The sequence below is a fragment of the Desmodus rotundus genome, chromosome 12, assembly GCF_022682495.2.
Source record: "Desmodus rotundus isolate HL8 chromosome 12, HLdesRot8A.1, whole genome shotgun sequence".
NCBI lineage: Eukaryota > Metazoa > Chordata > Mammalia > Chiroptera > Phyllostomidae > Desmodus > Desmodus rotundus.
Window position 1 is genome coordinate 55,810,377 of NC_071398.1, and position 20,887 is coordinate 55,831,263.

At 46.3% G+C, this 20,887-nt stretch overlaps 1 protein-coding gene across 1 annotated transcript in view; it reads right to left on the bottom strand.

The window, feature by feature from the left end:
* Nucleotides 1-604: 604 nt before the first annotated feature.
* PLPPR5 (phospholipid phosphatase related 5) overlaps nt 605-20,887 on the bottom strand; it is a 76,188-nt gene continuing 55,905 nt past the window's right edge. The window contains exons 6-7 of the mRNA XM_045203675.3: nt 17,571-17,690; nt 605-1,994 (exon numbers count right to left, since the gene is read on the bottom strand). Of these exons, the coding sequence (XP_045059610.3) occupies nt 1,962-1,994; nt 17,571-17,690 (153 nt within the window). The 3' untranslated portion in view covers nt 605-1,961. The remainder of the gene's footprint in view (nt 1,995-17,570; nt 17,691-20,887) is intronic.

Consider the following 20,887-nt stretch of genomic DNA (forward strand, 5'->3'; position numbering starts at 1 on the left):
ACTGCCCGAGGGTTTAAAGCTTGGAACAAGCCTTCTCATGTTCTCAATTTCCACCAGAATTGAAATTGCTCTAAAAGTCTGGTATTGGTAGTAATGTGAAATGTTTGGGCCCCACTAAAAAAAAGTGTTTTCACTCTACACAGTGGTGGAAAAGAAGACGTAACATCCCTGGAAGTAATGGAAAAGTCTGTGGTTATATTTATTTTCTGATTTCTGGTGAAATTACAGAGAAAATCCAAAATTTACTTTTTTTAGTTCTGGCAAGGTCCAGAGTGCCATTTCAGTCAACTAACGACAGCTCACGTGAGGCGAAGCTGCAGAGCGCATCTTTCGAGATGGCAAAGTCATTGTTCAGAAATACAGTAAGTGATCTTCTCTTAGTCCAGTTCACCTTCCTGATGATTTTCACTCTGGATTCCACATGCCCAGTGCCAAGAGTGCCCCTCAGGGCCTCTCCTGGTGGGGCGGGGGCACTGGGACACGGGGGTAGGCGTGACAAGGGGGCCTCTGAGTTAGGTTTCAACCTTCCCGAAGGCCTCGCAGCTACTCTTGACGTGGTTTTTCAACAAGAAAATAGTTTACTGTGTTGTTGGCTATTTGAAAGTGCTTGTTCTTAAAGAAACGTAAACTAGAGCACAGTTTTTGTAACTTTATTTTGGCATTTCATTTTTTTAAACATAGGGGGCTTCCCAGACCTCCACCGACCTCGGAAAGGCCTCAGCGTGTCCGAGGAGTGTGGCAGCTGTGAGCTGCTGGGAAGGAATATTAGTCCAGATCAGAAGAGGTGAGGTTAGGCTTTAACTGCCTCTCCCCAGCTGGGCGGCACTGGGCACGTTATTTACCCTGCCTTGGCTTCGTTTTTCTCGTCTATAAAAATAAAGCCAGACTCTTAATGCTTACCTGGGGCTACTGTGAGGATGAAATGATCTAATAAGTGAAAAATACACTTTGCACATTATAAAGTACTACATACGCGCAAAGTAAAATGTGTTAACACATTTCTGGCATTCATTGAATTTAAAGTATGTGGTCAGGGTGTGGTTCCTTCCTACTTAAATGGTGTGGAAACACGACTAGTTAAAAAACCTAAGAATGGAGCCTTTGACCACACTGGAGACGCTGTTATCCATGGAAAATTGCTCAGGATGTAGGCACCATCGCTGGATTTGGCCCCTTGAACTACCCTACACACTGTCTGCATTGAGAAACTACAAGTCAACAATTAAACCATGATCGCCAGCAACGAAAATCCAAATAAATAGTTTTTAATTATGATACATTACTTATTACAGTAAAAATTGGCATTTTCCCCTTCAAAAGCAGAAGCACCAGTCTTAGAAGGTATAGAATGGATGGCATTTTAAGGGAAATTGAGCATAATACTATGTGCAACATTATTTTAGTTTAGAACATACTTTCTAAAAGTAAAGTAACTTCACACACTGAACCCGGTTGGGATGGAAATGATGTCATGCTGAATAGTAAAGTAAAAACCCCCACTTCAAATGAAATCAATCCACTTCAAACGAAATACAGCACACTACTGAAAATATGAAAAATTAAAAAGCATAGCTAGCCCCAAATGGAGGGATTTCTTATACAAACAGGACTCCTGTAGAGGTTTCTTTTCACATCGTTTCCGTCATTCTCTGAGAAACTAATGTGGCTGTTTTATTTCGGAATTAACGTGTTCGTTCGGTCATCCCGTTTCAATCGCACACCTACTTTGTGGTGGGTGTTACTACAGGTCATGGGGGGCGGGGTACAGAGAAGACACGGCCCTGCCTTGGAGGAGCTCACAGTCTAGTGGGGGGACAGACACATCGACACTGGTTTTAAAATTATAAAAATTATTAGACAACTTGAGAAACTTCTTTTGCAACCAAACAAGCTTTGGGTGTTAGGAATGGATGGAGAACAGGGAGGACGTCCAATGCAGGGAGAACCCGGCCGCTTCCGTATCATGTGACTTCTGCAAAGGCGGTGATGTGGTTCTGCAAAGAGAAAGGAATTCCAAGGTCAGGGTCTGGGGGAAGGGAAGTGGCTTCAGCAAATACTTAGCGCTTTCACAAACAATCCTTAGCCTAACAGGTAGCCCGTACAGGTTTCGAGCGCAAAACCACACTGTGTGGTTGAGCTAGTGCTAGATGTCACAACATCCACTTAGCTGCTCCTTGTAGGTTGTGTTTCATAGTCTTAAAGAACCAATAAAGGTGAGGATGTTGTACCTGCATCCTTCACAATGAACACTGGCATTTGGAGAGAGGAAAAACAGCCAAGCCAGGCATGTTAATATCCTGCTCGGTGCTACTGGAATGTTGGAGCTTCGCCATCACTGCTCCCCGGGAGACAGCCGGCACAGGCGCTGTGGGGACGTGATGGCGTTTGGTGATTGACAAAGTCCTACTTACACCCTCATTTTCGATGTGGGAAGCCAGACCACAGATGGTCCTCTGTTGTTTACCCAAACCGCAGAATCCTCCATGAAGCCTTGTCACTTTTTTTTTCCCCCAAGCAACAGAATTGGGTACCAAGAAGCCCTGTGGAACGGCTAATATTTACACGGGGTCCGACACGCAAGGCTCTACCGCGGCTGCTGAAGAATGCACGTGTCCTGCCTGCAGAAAATGGGCAGGACACGTGCCTTATGCCACGCACGGGGTCACGCCAAGATCGAGCGTAAGTGACGGCCCCCAGCCGTAGCAGCGGCACCACAGAAGGGTGTCACCACCCCAGTTCTGAAAGCTTGGCAGGGCAGTTTTGTGCTGACTCTAAGTCAAAGGCATCCTGTGGAACTTCATGAAATGAATGCGCGCCATGCGGTCTCTCCCGTGTACGGGGGCCCTTTCTCAATTAGAATGTAAAATGTTTAACTAGTTAAAACAGTTTTGAAAAAATGTGTGCGAAGACATTAAACTTCATTTGCACTGCAGGTGGGGGTGTCAAATCACCACGAGGGGACATCACTAACTACTGCTTCGGGCGTTCTTTTCTCCTCCAGGTTTGTTCCACCCAACCGCAGAGAAAAACAGCATCAGTAAAAGTCAGTCGTGAGCACAGCGTGCTTGCCCCTAGCTCCTGAGAGGACCTTGGGAACCTGCATTTCCCGGGTGAGATGCCTGATGAAAATGTCGGGGACTCCAACCATTTATCTTGAAGTTTTCCCGTTTCCCTTACAATAGTGCAGGCATGGCTTTGGGACGAAAACGACTTGCCAGAGTCCCATGATGCACAAGGATCCGATAAAAGCCATCAGAGCCACGGACACAGTACATCACAGTCTTATTTCCTCTGGCCTCATGAGGACATGAAGTCTGTGAGCTGAGAAAATACACTGGATGCCCAGCATTTCAACACAAAGTCGCCCATCAGGAGGGGGCCCGGCAGGCGGTAATGGCTGGAAAGATGGCAAGGTGTAAATTGGAGATTAATCAGTGCGTAGCAACTGGTGGGGAAGTGAAGGGTGAAGACGTGGCGGTAGAAAGAAAGGAAAGCAGTTAAAAAAGAAGAGGAGCAAGAAAGGGGATGATTTTCAGAAGGGCTGGGAATCCATGTTGCCTTGACCTAAATAATGACGTGTCTACCAGGCTTGTTCCATTTGCAGAAGGTGATCCTGAGCCCAGGGGACAGCCACCAGTCACCTTGCAAGGTGGAAGAGAGATGCTAAAGGATCGTAATAAAGCAGAGAAAGGATCAGAGACAGGTCTCTGATCATCAACGCCAGGCAGGACAGAAGCAGAGGAAAAAGCAAGTACGCACACGTGACAAAGAATGGGCCATGGGACCGCATAAATCTAAACCTGGACATACTGAGGGGGGAATGGATGCGAGTAAGATACAGGGACAGCAGGCTCACATTGAGACCGTCCCAAATAGGGATAAAAAGTCACCCTAGAAATAAGGCCTTGAATGTACAACCGTTTTTATCCTCACCCAAGGACACTTTTTCATTGCTTTTGCTGGGGTGGGGAGGGAAACATCAATTGGTTGCCGTCTTGTATGTACCCTAACCAGGGATTGAACAGCAACGTAGGTATGTTCCCTGAGTGGGAATTAAACCCACACCCCTTCAGTCTACAGGACGATGCTCCAGCAAACTGAGCCACACCAGTCAGAGCTGAATGCCCAACTTCGTGTGCTATTGAGGCCTGTGAAATCTGAGTTCAGCCTTGGCATTTAAAGTCACGATTTGCTGACTGCTAAAGCTTCCTCTCCTTGTCTGTAATAACCCTTTTCCTGACACTAACTCATTACCAAGTTCAGCTGCAGGGTGACCGTTTGTTTCTGCACTGACTACATTTTGAAGTCCCAGGGCCATGGGAAAATGCCTGCTTTTTTGGGATCAGCCCCATTTCTGTTTCATGTCACACTTAAGCTTTAACCTCTGAGACGACTTTTCCGATTGGACCGGAACGAGAAGGGTGGCGCTGTGCTCGGGGCTCGTCGTTGAAACGTGGTCGTTAGCAGAGAGATGAACTAATGAAAGCACAGTATCGAAGTGACTGTGCATAGAGAACATTCAGGGAGGGACTGAATAATAGGTTCTAGGTCCACAGAAGGAATAAACCAAACAGCCCAGGACCCGTCTGTTCATTAATTTCACCATCAAGACCAAAGGGACCCACACCATGGAATGAAAGCGATGGATTGTTTATCTCAGCAGGCTTTAAACCATGAGATTAATTTTCTTCTAGCCTGGGGGGCAGCTTTCCCTGAAGGAATCGGGGGGAGGGACAAGCTAATGATGACGGTCCTGGCCATTGGCAAGACAATAATTCTATGGTATAACAATTACGTTAGCGCGAAGTGCAGGTGCACAACCTGAAACCCCGGAGAGCTCCGTTCCTGGGCAGGAAGTTACAATACCGCTCACTTTCCCACCGGCAGTTTTGTCAGGCCCATACAAAACCAGGAGTGTATTTAATGTCTTCAGAATGTATTTAATGTCTAACTGTGTTGAGGAGCAGACTCCCCGGGCAAACTGGCGGACAAGGAGTCTCTCCTTTAGATTAAAAGTTCTTATTTTGCAACCGTAAGTCTTATTAGTAGATGATAGTGCGAACACACAGTGGGCAAACCAAACACTCATGCATGAAAGCGTAATTCAGAATCACAAGAAAGAGTGGTCATACATATCACTCATCAGTACAATTATGGGGCCTTCGGCCCCAAGTCACACAGTCTGAGGCTCGGGGTGCAGACGGCAGACTCGAGCCCAGAGCCGAAGATTAGAAAGTGCTGCATCCACGAGAAAAGCTTTCATTCAAGTCCACAGCAAGTCAGTGTGCAAAATACTGAAGCCGGTCCTTGAGGGCAGGGTTCCCGTGCAAAACAAGCACCTTTTCTGACAAGTTCTTTTAGATCCTCAAATTTGGTAAATTCTGAAGTCTATAGCATGCCGATTTGGGATGCTCTAAAATGGACATGAAAATCTGTAGTTCACTCTTTTGCAGAAATTATATTCTGCAGTTTTTTAAAAAGCAATTGAGAACAAAATTGCCACTTACTCATGACATGAAGATTTGGCGATCACTCCCAGCAGACACGGCATGCCACTAGCGATTTCCCTTGGAAAAAAATAGGGGAATGTGCAAAAAGAGCACCTCAAACGGGAAAACGAGAAAAGCCAACATAGTAAGGGCTGTTTGGTTGAGGGATGTTCACGAGGAAAAACTCAGTGAAAACATGAACTACATTTGAAAGAGAAATAACAGCCCAGTACCAGATCCCTTGGGGGAGTAAGTAGTAGAGACCCGCACAGAAGGACACGTTTTTCCGTATTTGCCTTCGCATTGCAGCCCAACGCCAACGCCAACGCCAGTGCGCTCAGGCGCACCTACGTTTATTGCCTTAATCGCAGGTGTTCGCAGTGGCTTATCCCCATTATCCAGCTGAACAGCCTCACGAGACAGTCTTTGAAGGACCTCCCCTGGGAATGTTCTTCTTGACCATGCTCAACAGGTTGGGCTCGGGACACCTACAACATGGGTTTCATGTATTATTTCAGCGTGTCTTTAAATACTGACTTACTGAGTTGGACAAAGGATCAGTCGGTTTCCAGTTCTGCATTGTGACAGTGTTAGACCGAACATGGAGGTAAAATATTGTTCCAGTGTCTTTCTTTCAAGGTAACTGTAAGCAGCTTTTAGTGTTTTAAGGGGAGGTTCTCAGCAATCAGCTTAGGTTTTTAGCCTAAACATCAAATGGGGTGAGTGCAGACAAGGTCTTTAATTCAATGATGTAGTTTTCAGCTTTGCCGGTAAGGAAGCTGTGTGGTCCAGCAGCCTTTGAAGTCAGGGGTTTGAATGTGGGCCCAGAATAATGGAACTTTTCACAAGCTATTTAACCTTTCAGAGACCCAGCTTTCTCACCTGGGAAACAGAAATAATACCCTTTAAGTGGATTGTATTAAGATCAGATGAGATTATATGCACAAGGTCCTTTTCTCCTCAGACATACTCTAGTTGCCTATAAAAGCCACAAAAACAAAATAAAAAGTAAAAAAAAAAAAAAAAGTAAAAGAAACCATGAAGATTTAAAGAAAATAACTGGGTGGAATTTTGCAGTTCTGCAAGTTTACAATAATGAACTTTAAAACCCAAATATTTCTTTTACGATTGCTACAAACTCATCAGGGGCAAAGGCCGAACCTGGGTGGATGGGGGGGTGGGGGGCACGCCATGTTAGAGTGTCTGCCTTCGCATACAAAGCACTGCTACCAATCCTGCTCGTGTAATAGAACAGGCTGCTTTCTTTTAAAACACAGAATCTGGCCCTGGCTGGTGTGGCGCAGTGGATTGAGCACTGACTTGCAAACCAAAGGGTCGCCAGTTCGATTCCCAGTCAGGGTAAATGCCTGGGTTGCCGGCCAGGTCCCCAGTAGGGGGCGCACAAGAGGCAACTACAGATTGATGTTTCTCTCCCTCTCTTCCCCCCTCCCTTCCCCTCTAAAAATAAGTAAATAAAATCTAAAAATAAAATACAAAATGTTTTGAATCCAGAGAAGCATCTAGCACAAAGGATTTAGGATAAGGACTCATGGTCCTGTAATTATTAATAAATGAATTACAGCTGCAGGTATGGCCGCATCCAAGCTAAAATGCGGCTGTCCCACATTCTTCTGGGAAAGAAGATTTTGGGAGCCATTTCTTTCTCCCCAGCGCTTTTGTGTCCATTCCAACTTTTAGATTAGCTTAGAGTTTTATTTCCATTAAGGGATCTTTTAGGGTACTATGTGGGGAAAGGGACTAAGAGCTCTTTCGGAGAGAATAGTTTCTCCCTAGAGAAAGGCGAGCTCTCCAAGCAGCCATCTCTGATAAGCTCATTTAACCCAGAGGCCAGCCCGCTGGCAAGGGAAGCGTGGGCTGTAGACCTCAGGCAGCATTTCCAAGTCCTCAGGAGCCAGAGACACTGAGGGCTTCCTACTGTGAATCCCGAGGAGCCCTGCTTCTCCCTCCTGGCTGCACATTGGAGTCACCTGGGAGCTTTTAAAAAATTTACTGATGCAACCCCTCGGACATCGATTTAATTGGCGTGAAGCGCGACCGAGTCAGCGGGACCTGTAAAGGCTCTCCAGACGACTGGAATGTGCAGCCTACATTAAAACCCACTGTTGCAGAAGCGCTGCGGGCCCAGCTGGATTGAGGCCAGCTGTTGCCTCTGCACCCGGGTTGCCAGATGAGCCTGGTGCAGTACAGACCCCCGGGCCCAAGCCCAGGCTGGCTGGACGGGAACCGTTGGGTGTGCGTCCCAGAAACTGGCCCCTTTGCAAGGGACGGACTCACTCCTTTTACACCAGCCTGAGAACCACTGCATAGAAGAAGAGGTTGGTCAGCAACATCAGCATCGTCCAGTCTACAAAAACAATTCTATAAAATCCTATCGTTTTTTCTGATTAAAAAAAGAGCATTACCCCAAAAAGCAGTCATTCTGAATGAGTCTCAAAAATCTAAAATCTTCGTGTACAAAGACTTCTGGGAACTGCACAGTGCGTTCCTTCTGGCTGAGAGCTTCACTGTGTGTGAAGGTTTGGAGAAAACCCATGCTTCACGCTGACTCCACACTTCCCAATGGTTGACACATAAGTCCACTGCTGCTCATGTGTCTGTGGTACCTGGTGGTTGGGGGAATCTGCTGGAGGTCATGGAGAGGATGTGACCTCTGTATGTGACCCTTGAACTGGACCCAGGCAATCGGAGGCTCCTCACCCCATCCCCATCCCTGGAACGGACATTCCCACCATTCCCACACCAGAAGCCACTTCAAGGACCCCTTCATTTATTTTTGCCAAGATCGGTGAAGATTATTAAGAACAATATGTTCTGCGTTAAGGATATGAATCAAACCAAAAGCTTTGACTGTTCCTCTTTTTTTTCCACATCTCCACTTTGTTTTTAATTTTATTTCTCATTTATATTTTTAATTCAATTATTCATTGAAGTTTCAAAGGTACACATTTTGGAGATGCTCGCCCTCGCGCTGTTTTTCATGGGGACCAGTAGAGGTGAAAGCAGCCCTCTATGCACCTAACCAAGGCGACGGTGAGTTTACAGGGATTCGAATTTTCCCAGTGCGAGGCCGCACAGTGTGCAGCGGAGCGATTATGAGCCGCAGCTCTGGCGTGGTAACCGAGGAGCACATGTGGAAATGGACACAGACAACGGAGCACTCGGCCCCACAGTCTTGTGTCAGAACGCAGACCAGTCGCGTGACCAAGGGCACGTTCCGTCACCTACATCACAGTCTCTTCCAACAGAAGTAAGAAGACACACTCACAGAATTCCTATAAAAACTAAAATATTTTATGTGTGAAGTTCTTTGCGTGCTTCCAGGCACAGATTAAGCTCTCGTTGAAGATGAGCTTTCGTAGGCACTGGTAAGTGAACATGTCTGAGGGATCCTGCCGAGTGAGCGAGAGCGGGCTCCGGGAAGAACCGGCAGGCCCTGGCCTCACAGGAGGCCCTGAACATCACGGGGCCCGAGGGCCGTTGTGGAAAGAGCCTCTAGTGACTGCTATGGCAGGTGACCCAGATTTTCAAATCTTAAACAGACACGAACTACTTGTTGCTTCTTTACTGAAAACAACAAACGAGAAAAAAAAAAACGTGGTTGTTTCATTAGATTGTGGATGGGTCATTGTTTACTTGCCTTGTTTTAGTCAGCTAAATGTCAGCAAAAAATGTCCATGATGTCGTGGGACTCCAGATTGGTTAGGAAGGCCTCGCGTGGGTTTCTAGGACTCTGTACAGAAATAAACCTGTGGGAGGAGGAGGGTCGATGGCGAGAGGTTCCCTCATGTGACTACCTGGGCGTGCATGGAAATGACGTTCCAATCCATCACTGTTTTATTGTCCCCTTAACTGAGGACGGCAGGAATGGCAGCGTGAAAATACGCAGTCATCAACGCTGCATGTACTCACTCAAACGAGAGGGAAAAACGTGTTTATGCTCAACAGCAATTTACCGAAAATATGCTTTCATAAAAGGCCTGCTAGGTCACTGAAAAAAAATCTGGCTTTTAGTTTTTGCATAGTATGATTTATAATCAGCGTGGAGAAATAAATACTGAATATTTGGGAGCACAAATAGAGAAAAGAACACATGGAAAATAAGAACAACATGTGCTCACTTTTCTAACCCAGAATGTTGATGCCTGTTGCAATTTTTAAGCTTCCGTTTTCCATGGACTTCTTTCAAGCCGAAATTAGACAAGTGAGAACAGAGCACAGCGTGTGAACATTGATTTACTTCGGATACTTTTCCTGAGTGCCCCGAGCTTAGACGGAAGGAAAATGCCTAAAATGTGAATATACTTAGTTCCGCGATTCCAATACCTACTCACTAATACAGTTGTTTTGGCGAGATCCTATGTAACATTTACATCACAGTCCAACAGCTCGTAAAACACAGATTTGTATTACAGAAAAGCAAACGAGTCTTTAATAAGTTGCCATACGTATGTCAACATTCTGAAACCTCAAAGGAACTTATCCCGGGGAGCACAGAGATGCATCATCATATTCGTCTTGGCGGGGAACCACGGGACTGTTTTGCTGTTGCTATGACACTAATGTCTGCTGCGTTTTACACCATAATAGTTTCTGCACAAGCTCTGTGTTTCATAGACGCTCTGTATGAACCTTTAATTCCGTGAAATACTTCTATCGGGGTACCCTAGTCTGAAATAAAATGAAAATCCCGTTACAGAAAACATTAGTCTTGCCGGAGGGAACCCCCTTGAGTGAAGCACCAGCTGTGTGCCGAGAAGTTTATCTGTGATCTGTTCATTCAGATGAGGACCCCATGAAGCAGCCGTGGCTGTATGAATTCTCAGGTACGGACAGGAGGAGGAGCTTGTGGAATCCTGCCTAGTCATCATGTAAGCCAAACCAGGCTGCAAACCGGGGACTGCCCGCACCTGCAAAAGCCTGCCTCTGCCCCACACGCCACCCCGCTCTGCCTAATGGCCAGCTCAGCCTTCACCTGGGCCCCTGAGACTGCGTAATCTGCAGAACAGTCGATGCCTTTGCTCCTCTGGGTCCTTGCGACGTCCCTTACCCATCAGCATACTTTCCTTTGCAGTTGCCTTGGGAATGGATCCTGGTCATATGTGTATATATGTGTGTGTATATTACATATCTATGTATATTTTATATATATATATAAGGTCTGTCTGAAAAGTCCATCCATTGTTAATATAATGAGAACACTTCGGGCAACATCGATGTAACCTGGCACCAAGGAGAGTGGACTGGAATACACATGTGTGAACAATGACGACTTCACTGTACTAGTCAGTGGGAGTGGTAGACACTGTTGAGTGAGCAGGTGTACTGTGTGGTGGTCACATTCAAAATGACTGAGTGAGTAGAGCAGTGAATCTGCATCAAATTTTGTGTTAAGCTTAAACTCTCTACGGAAACTATTCCAATGATTCAGAAAGACACAGCTGTGGGCAGCTGGTGATTGGCAGCTTCATCACGACAACGCACCTGCTCATGCATCACATCTCACGCAGAGTTTTTTGGTGAAACATCAAACCACCCAGGTGACTCATCTCCCTTACATCCCACATTTGGTGCCCTGCGACTTCTGGCTTTTCCCAAAACTAAATCACCTTTGAAAGTGAAGAGATTTCAGACCATTGATGAGATTCAGGAAAATACAACAGGGCAGCTGATGGCAACTGGGAGAGCTGTGTGAGGCCCCATGGTGCCTACTTTGAAGGGGACTGAGGCATCCTTGTCCTATGTACAGTGTATCTTCTTCAGTAAATGTCTCTTTTTCACATTACATGGCTGGATACCTTCTGGACAGACCTCATATATTACAGACATTTTATATATTACAGGTATCAACCTTTGACAAGTGTGTTGTTTGTACTGTATACAGTCATTGGCCTTTTATAAATTGTTTTAAACTTCTTTTGATAACTGTTATTTTAAAAAATGCTTGCCCCTCCATTTTTCGAGTTAACAACGCCAAGGATGAAACAGTGATTTGAGTCTCTCCTTTATGGCATCTGGGGGTTACCATACATTTACACTGTTGCCTGCGTGATCTACGATTTGTCTCGTTTTGCCATCGCTCTATTGTTGCATCTCTTCTCTTTCAATGGATTTTATGAGGTTGCACTGTTTCTGTTACTGTGTTTACCACAGTCAGTTCTAATTAATTCTATATTTAGTGGTTTCCATTCTTTCTGCCAATTCCTTCGTATCTTGACTTTTCCCAGGGGGAGAGCTTAGATATCAGTACATTGCTCAGTGAGCGGGTCAATACTTCTGAAACCTTTCGTAAGTAGTATAATTCCTGAATTCTTACGTATATGGTATTTCATGATTACATTAATACTTAAATGACCTTTTGGGTGGGAATAGAATTCTTGTGTCACGCACTTTTTTCCCCCCTTAAGAACTCAAAGACGTAACTCCCTTCCGTTCCGGTGTTTAGTGCCATGGAGGAAGGAGCCTGAGGCTAGCACGCTATCTCTCTTGGGTCTTGTGTCCGTTGTTTGTTAGTTTTCACTAGGGGTATACGTTCCTACCTCAAAAGCTCAGTGGCTTCCAGCAACAAAAACGTGTCCTTCCCTCATCCTGCCTGTTGGTGGTCAGGTTCTGGGCATCTTCTGAGGGTGAGAGGGGGATGTCTGGTTCTGGGGTCCAGGCTGGGGGAGGGGCCCTCGCTCCCCAGAACATGGCCTTGCCTTGGAAGAAGCCCTGGAGCACTGAGGTTGACAGAAAGTCACGCTGGCTCCATCAGTTTCGGATTGACGGGGCAGAGACCAAGGTCAAAACCACTGGACCAGAGAGGACACTGCCTAAGGAAGGGGCTGGTTCCCAATCGGGAATAGTAATACCATCTTCCACAACATCTACAGGACTCTTTCCCCAGCACTGAAGTTGAAAAACCTCACCGAGACACACCTGACTTCTGGAATGACTTTCATTTCACCTTGCCTCCAGTTAACCCTGCTGGTCTAAAGACTCAGGTGCTTGTTTGGAGGAAAGGCTTCCTTCAGGTGCATCTGAATATTGCTATATAGCTCCACGCGCTCTCTCCCGCGGGATCTGCAACGACTGCTGTGCCAGCCTTCTGCTGCGTCCTCACCTCTGGGTTCTCTTCACAGGTCGACGTTATCCTCTCGCACTTTTACAGCACTCGCCGAAGCCTGTCCCCCACATAACGGGCTGGACTCTCCGCAGTGTGGATGTCATCCTCTGCGGTGTCCGGGACGTACTGGTTTGCATCCTGCTGTGATGTTATTTGAGTCTTTCAACAGCTTCCTAACGGGCCATCGTGCCAGCTGCTTCGTCTCTCGTGTCGCCTGTTTTTAAAAATTTCCTCCACAGTGGAAAGGAGCTGTTCTCCACAAATGTAATTGGTTTTCTTGTCGTTCACCCTTTTATTTTCAGAAACATACTCTAACTTGTGTTGAACGTTCATTACTATCATTCTAGGAATGAGAACACTGAGTCACACAGCACGTAAGTCAGCTGCCCCGGGTCAAAACTGTCCAGCATCCCCGGGCACTCTACCTCCCCGCCCAGGGGAAGGACGACCACAGCATCGGGCACCGGGCCCTTCGGCTGAGCCCATAACTCACCCTGGCACGCAGTGATGTGCTATTTCGGGCTATTCCAGTAACGGACATTTAGTGGACGACAGGATGCAATCGGCTGGTTTCCATAGATGGATGTGCTCGTAAAACCGACTGTAATGAGCGCTTTCAGGGAAATCAGGGCTCTTCCACATACACTAGGGCCGTTAAGTGCATGACAAACGCCCCGTGATTAAGGGATAAATCGCTGACATAATAATAAAGACTGCCAGCATGCTGTAATTACTCTGTACCTTCCTGTTTACCAAACATGTGCTTTGCACCACAAGGTTACATAAGCACTCAGTGTCTCAGAGAAACCCTCTGCGCTCTCCACCCAAAACTGACAAGCGGAAGATGACAGCCTGGTGTAAAAATGCTGAGTGCTTGGCTGTGTGAGGCCGTGGACCAGGCTGTACCCCGTCTCCCCTCCTCTCCTCCAGGACCAGCTGCAGGGATCTCCAGCTATCAATTGTGAAGATCAAGCCGCGGGAGGAATTTTGCATTCCCTTGTTTCCCGCTGTGAACTGTGATGAAAAGCAATCCATTTCCTCCAAATACTCATTATTCCTTCTTGGGGAAGGAAGGAAAAGCTGCTAAGGGCTTCCCTGGAGTGATGGCCGGCAGGCAGGGAGAGGGGCAGAGAGCACAGTCCTATGTCAGCTTGTGGGCAGAGCTCCCAGGGAGGCCTGACATGTGTCTCCAGCGAGGAACAGCGAGGAGCAGCGTGGCTCTGATGGGCCATGGTCCCGCGAGTGCGTGCGGGGAGCAGGCCACCCACTATGCAGGCTGGGCTCTGCCCGGAAGCAGGGAGGACAAGCGTGGAAGGCAGAGTCGGGCTCAGTAGGGGTGTGCTAGGGTGCTGGAGGGGTGGGTGTTGGAGGGGAGAATTCTACGATTTTATTTCCCAACTACCAGAGTAAGACAAAGCACATAAATTTGTCATAAACAAAGAAATGAATGAAGAAATCAATAAACACTAATCTCTTGCAATCTAAAAATTCTAATAGAATATTTTTTTTGCTTTCACCATCTATTTTATTTATTTATTTTTTATTAATTTCGGAGAGACAGAGAGAGAGAGAAAGAAACGTCAATTTGTTGTTCCACTCATTTATGCATTCACTGGTTGATTCTAGTATGAGCCCTAACCAGGAATCGAACCTGCAACCTTGGTGTATCTGGACAACCCTCTAACAACTGAGCTACCCAGCCAGTCACCATCTACTATTTTATTTTATTTTTTCAATGATTTTAACATGCATACCTTTTTGAATTTTTTAAACTTAACCTTTATTTTATTTTTTTACATTACCTTTTACTCCCCCTCCCCCCAGCAATCACCACACTGCTGTCCATGTCCATGAGTCCTTTTTCCTTTTTGCTCAATCCCTCCTCCTTGTAACCAACCCCACCATCTGCTATTTTAAAACTCACTGTAAATAAAAATGTATTAACATAAGTTCAAAACCAAGAATTTTGAAATCATTTAATATATAGAATGATAGAATTGTATATAAATAGTTGGCAATGCTAGGGGGCTACTAAAGACCTTATGCAAATAAATATGTTCAAAAGCGGAAGACTGATTATCATTCAAGTTAATTTCAAAGATACGTAAGGCTACCATTTTCTTCAAAATAACACCTAAGGTTTCTTTCTAAATTCTACTGCTTTCTATCTGTATTTTAGAGTTAAGAAGATGTAATCTTATACATGTTATTCATTTTTAAAATATATTTTATCTCATCAGCATGTATCTTGAAATATTACCCTGAAATGTTCTTTGTGGTTGATCAGTGATGTACCCTTTTGCCAACTGCTTACCCACGTGGAAGTTCAGACTTCTAAACTGCACAGTGGGGGCATTTACTGTGACGGAGCATCAGCAAAGCTACTGTAGAAAAGAGGAGAGAGCAGCCCAGCGGCTGTTTCCTTCTCGGAACCACCTGGTATGCGGGCTGCTCTGTGAGCTCAACCAGGTGTGCGCCCAGGCTGTGTGAGATGAACAGGCACCACTGCAGATTACAGGTCACTCCAGTTGTTCCCTCTGTCTGGTGAGAAGGGTAGGGAAGGTCCAGGACAAGCTCTCCAAAGAGACACGCCCCTCTGTGTACGGCCCCTGGTCTAAACTCTGTTGCACGGGCACATCTAAGTGCAGGGCACACGGCGGGGAGTGTAGGCTGCAGCGGGGTGGCCGTGGGGCAGCTGACATTGGACTGGGGATTTGGATGCTAAAAGGAAGAAGAGGAGAGAGGAGACTGGTGGACTATTAGCAGTCTTTGCCCGTCTAAGGATACTCAGCTTTAAAACTTGTGGTAAGAAATCACATTATAGGCCTTGGCCAGGTAGCTCAGTTGGCTGGAGCCTTGTCCCTATACGCCAAGGTTGTGGGTTCAATCCCTGGTCAGGGCATGTATAAGAATCAACCAGTGAATGCATAAATAGGTGGAACAACAATTGATCTCTCTCTCTCTCTCAAATCAATCATTTTCTTTTTAAATGAAATTATTCTTGTGGAGCATAGAGGTATTTTTGTGGAATTTCATAAGCCATCAGGGTAGCACTGGGCACGTACACAGTGACCTTTAAACGGTAGCCATCATCGCCCTCATCGTCGCCATCACTGCCATCTGGTGCCTCCATCCTCACCCGAATGCTTGTGTTCCCTCCACAGTGCCACAAACGGTGGCCATGTAGCTCTTCTTGAAACTCCACAGTGAGAGGAAATTCCTTTGCTCTTGAGGCAGCCACTCCATTTTCAGAAAGTTTTCTCCTCTTTCCACATGTTATTAATCTGCTTACACTTTCTGCTATCTCACCCTCACTGTGACCTCTGATGACCGCGTCCCTCTGCCACTCGACGGGTCCTTCAGACAGTGACAGGAAGTTACTGCTGCTCCCGTTTCTTGTTCTCTGATCATGGTGTGTCCCTTCCACCGCCTCTCAAAATCCGTGACTCTGGGTCCACCTGTCATCCTGGACACACACGTTCGCTCACTGACCACTTATTTCTCGAGTGCTGACTATTCTATTTGATCAATGTCCACCTTAAAAATACATCACCAAGGGCATGCGCAGTATTCCACATGGGTCTGACTTAATTCCTAAATGGGCTTCCCGTTCACGGACTCCCGGCGGCCGTGTCACCTGGTCACACGCGCTGGACGGTCCCTTTCTGTTGGTGCAGTTCGCCTGGATGTGTCCTCCCTGCACGAACGTTGTGCAAACCCAAATACACAACAAGCCCTTATTTCTGGTGAACCAACTGTAATCTTAGAGTACTCTCTCAAGAACTTTCTATTCCTCCATGCAGTGTATTAATCGTCCCTCACAGAGTCACACCATCGAAACCCCCGATGAGCATGCAGGTGATGCTTCGCCCAAGACACTGATCCAAACGTGGACACAGACGGTGCTGAGGAGAAGCCTGTAGCGACCGCCTGAGCGAGCATTTCACCAGTTACACAGGTGCGGAACTGCCACATCGTTTGCAAATATGCAGCTCACAGAATTCTCAGGAACAGGTTTTGGTTAAATACATGGTCTCAAACTCATTGTCATGCCGAGAGAGGCCTTGATCACCTCTCAAAGTGCTCCCTGGTCCTGCCCCACCCAGCCCCACCCAACCCTCACCTGGGGCCTCCCTGGTGACAACCGGTGTTTTCCTGCTGGGTGCCTGTCTGCACTGCGTCCACAAATGTTCACTGAGCCCCGATTCTGTGCCAGGCGTTGTATTAAGCAGTTCCTCTTACACAGCTGACCCTTGAACAACGTGAGGGTTAGGGGCGCCAACCCCCATGCTGTCGAAAATGCATGGGGAACTTTGGACCCCCCGGAAACTTAACTACCAATAGCCTACTGTGGACCAGAAGCCTCCGCGGTCACGTGGCAGCTGATGAACACCTACGCCGTAGGCCGTGTGTATTATACACCATATTCTTACCATACAGGAAGCTAGAGAAAAGAAATGCTACTGAGAAAAATCATAGAAAGAGAAAATACATTTACTGTATTTATTGGAAAAATCTGCATAAAAATAGACCCGCGCAATTGAAACCCGTCTTGTTCAAGGGTCAGCTGTAAATGGAGCCTGGAAGAAATGGAACATATGTTATGAAAAGAACACATATATTCGCAAGCAAAGCTATCGTATTATCCTGCCCTTGCATGGGAGCATTGCACAGCGCTCCTCTTCTAGAAGCTCCGGCTAAGTACAGAACATACTCCCAGCACAGGCGCCCGGCCTTTCCCGTGCGGGATTCAAAGACGCAGTTCACGTGTGAGCTACCCTTGCTAAGACAACGTCACCAGTGAGCTAAATGCTTGCTACACACCACTTAGGCTCGGCTTGTCTCTGTGAGTTGAAAATGATGGTGCAAGGATGCTCAGGAAGAATTAGTTACTCATTTGCTCTGGGTACCGATCACATTTTAGAGTTTAAATTATGCATCGCCTGTACGAACGTTACCTTTTCCAAAGGACTTTCCACGCGAGGAATGCTGACCATCGGCGCGTGAGCCAGGCTGCCCACGTGCAGGTGCTCCTGCTCGGTTTGCCTCCCTTTGAAGTTGTTTACCACGCACACAACCTGGGATTTCAGAAAAAAATTACAGTTTAAAGCAAAGCCCTACTCTCTATGGCAACAATCTTTTTGAGTAGCTCAATAAATCTGATAATAATAAAGTATTCAAATTATTTCAGTGTTAAATGGATATAACTCGATACCCAGATTTATCGGGTATAAGTGTGAAAGGCACCCCAGCGCATACGTGTTCCAGAAAATCCATCAGTTAATATGTAGCTCAGCTGATGATGACAATTTTATTATTCCAAAATGCTCATTAAACGAGGTAATAGTCGGTGCTCAAATATATCCAAAAATAACATCATAACCTTATACAAATTTACAGCAAGCTAACCTTACCCCAGTGTGGCTTAACCTGCAACTTAATTTAAATGTTAATTACTTCCCATTGCTTCAAGATCATCATCAAATTCATAATAAACCCACCACAAGGGCACTCTCTAATTAGTAACGTGCTCTTAATTAACGCAGGTCATCATCCCTTGTTGTACCCCATATATACCTTGGCATTTCAACAATAGCTTGCCGGGGCTATTACCGAAATAGAAGCCTTTTACAAAAAGGGAATTGACCCTGTTCCACTTGATTATACCCCAGAGAGACAGGACTTGAACTAAACCAGAGTTTGTCCTTCGCCAGCGGGCGCGCAAATAACATTCTGGCACTGTTCGGAGTGAGTACGCATTCCCAAGGCCTCTGCTCCAGGGTAGCTTCGTGGCTGAAGGGTGGGGCTGAGGGGTTAGCCCTTTTTCTTTTGTTTTTTTCTTTGCTTAATCCCTTCACCATTTTCACCCCCCCCCATACCCTGTCCCCTGGGACAGTTGCCAGTCTCTTCTCTGTGTCTGTGAGTCACTTTCCATTTTGTTTCTTAGTTTATTTTGTTTGTTAGATTCTACACGTGAGTGAGACATTTGTCATTCTCTGACTGGCTTATTTTGCTTAGCGGAATAATCTCCAGGTCCATCCATACAGCTGCAAAAAGTACGATTCCTTCTTTTTTACAGCCGAGTAGTATTCTATTGAGTATCCACTCCTGGGCACTTGGCTTACTTCCAAACCTTCACTATTGTAAATAATGCTGCAATGAACGTAGGGTGCATATATTCTCCCAAATTAGTGTTTTGGGGTTCTTCAGATATATTCCAGAAGTAGAACTCATAAGGCAGTTAGATTTTTAATTTTTTGAAGCGTAAGAGTTGGTACTTCTAACATGCATTCTGGAAACTTCTGATGCAGGTGGATCATACCTTGAGGAACAGTAAATTAAACAGCACAGGAAAATTACCTGTTATTATTTGTTTGTATAACTAAGGGTAAGATAGTCTTGAGCCTTCTTTTTTCTGGATTTTATATTCTATTATCAAATCAAAATACAGGATTCACTTGCCGTTAAAACCTAACATTCATTTTTTTAAATAAATGCTTAATACATAATTATACATTTACATTGTATAATTCCACAAATGTCCCATTGGAAAGCCTTTTCTCTAACAGGTCTCATCGCTGAATATTTTCAAAGGCCAATTAGATCTTGGTTGCTCTGCGGATTTTAAATAAAATGTATAAATCTACAAAATAACCGCACACACTGTGAGAAGTCAGCATAGAAAATATTTCCTTGCAAATTGTTACAGATTTAGTAGCCTGTACTTCCTTGAAGAATGACAGATCGGAAGCGCAGATCAAAGCGTGGTGATTTACAGGACCCCTTCACCACTGCCAGCCAGCTCTCTGAAGTCAGGGAAGGAGGTGCTTGGGGACAGTCACAGAAACTGTAATGATGTTTCAACAGAGCACAGAGGACGGACACTGCTAGCCCTAGAGCGGGGTCGGCCTATTTTGTCCTGTTTGTCTGGGTTTTGTGCTCACGTGAACCTGTGATTCTTTTCAGGAAAGCACTCATTTCTGTATGAAATTATAACACCAAGGTTGATGCGAGTCTCTTCCGAGATGGTAAGCTCCAAGGAGGCGGGCTGCGTCTCCTCCTTGCTCACCGTCGAGAGTGACCAGGTGACTGAAGGAGTCTGTCTGCAGGCCAGACACTCTAATTCTCTGATTTTCCATGGAATGTAAAGCGACTGTCCTTGGAAACGTTCTACTGCCACGTGAGTGACTTCCGGGGGTGTCATTACACCCAGTCGCCCAACAGCAACACTGTCGCCACTACCCGTGTACTTGTTGACTTCTCCCAAAAGCGGTGATAAATTAAACTCGTCCATTTGTGATCCTTTTCCTTCTTCCTCTGCCGCACGAGGTGAAGTGCATGGGCTCTGGGATCAAGGACGCCCGGGCCTGAACACGGGGCTCCCGTATTTGTGGACTATGTGAGCTGCTTACTACAGCCAGACCTGTTCCTTTTATCTGCGAAAGGCGGGCGGCAGCTACATCTCCGCGCGCTGTTGTCAGGACTCGGTGAGTTGATGCGGTAGAGAGCACTCAGAAACTCATGACGTTACCAATGCGGACGTGACAAGCCACTGCTGCGGGTCAGCGAACTTGAACCACACCTCCTGCACTGCGATGCACACCCTCTTTGGAAGTGCTTTAAGAAATGCATTTGTATAAAATAACATCAATTGATCCACAACTCTTGTTCAGTTAGTATTTGTTTAGTGTTTTTGTAGGCATGGGGACCCTGTTCTCGAAGTTCGGTGGCCATGCACACAGACAAGAGTGTTAGTCACACGTTCAATGGGTGGCAACAGCAGGGTTCGAGCCCTGGTCTCTCTGAGCCCTGGGCCCCCGTTTTGCTCTCTGACACATACAGAGGACGGACGTCCCCGCTGGCGCAAATGCGTGGGCTGGACAGGGCCTGCTTGTGAGCAACAACACTGAATGGACCGCTGGGTCCGCGTGCAGGGTTTCCAAGGAAAAGACAGAAGCAGACACTCGGCGAGCGAGGGTGCAGCCGGGTGACTGAGGAGCCCGGAGTCCAGCGGCAGTGTCTGGGTTTAACGCAGCAGGGCAGACGTTTGTTGTTTGTTTTGTTGTCAGCAGTGAATTGTTTCCGTGTGTCTAGAAGAAGAGGGGGAGGTATTGGGAGGAGACTCTGAAGGGAGGAGGCAGCTAAGAACCTGTGGATACAATCGAGGGAAGGGGCACTGATCTAATTTGATAGGTTGTAGTCACAGTGGCAAAGCAAGAAGACATGGAAGGCATGATTTCATAGTGGGGACGAGCTGGGACTGGCTGAGTCAAGG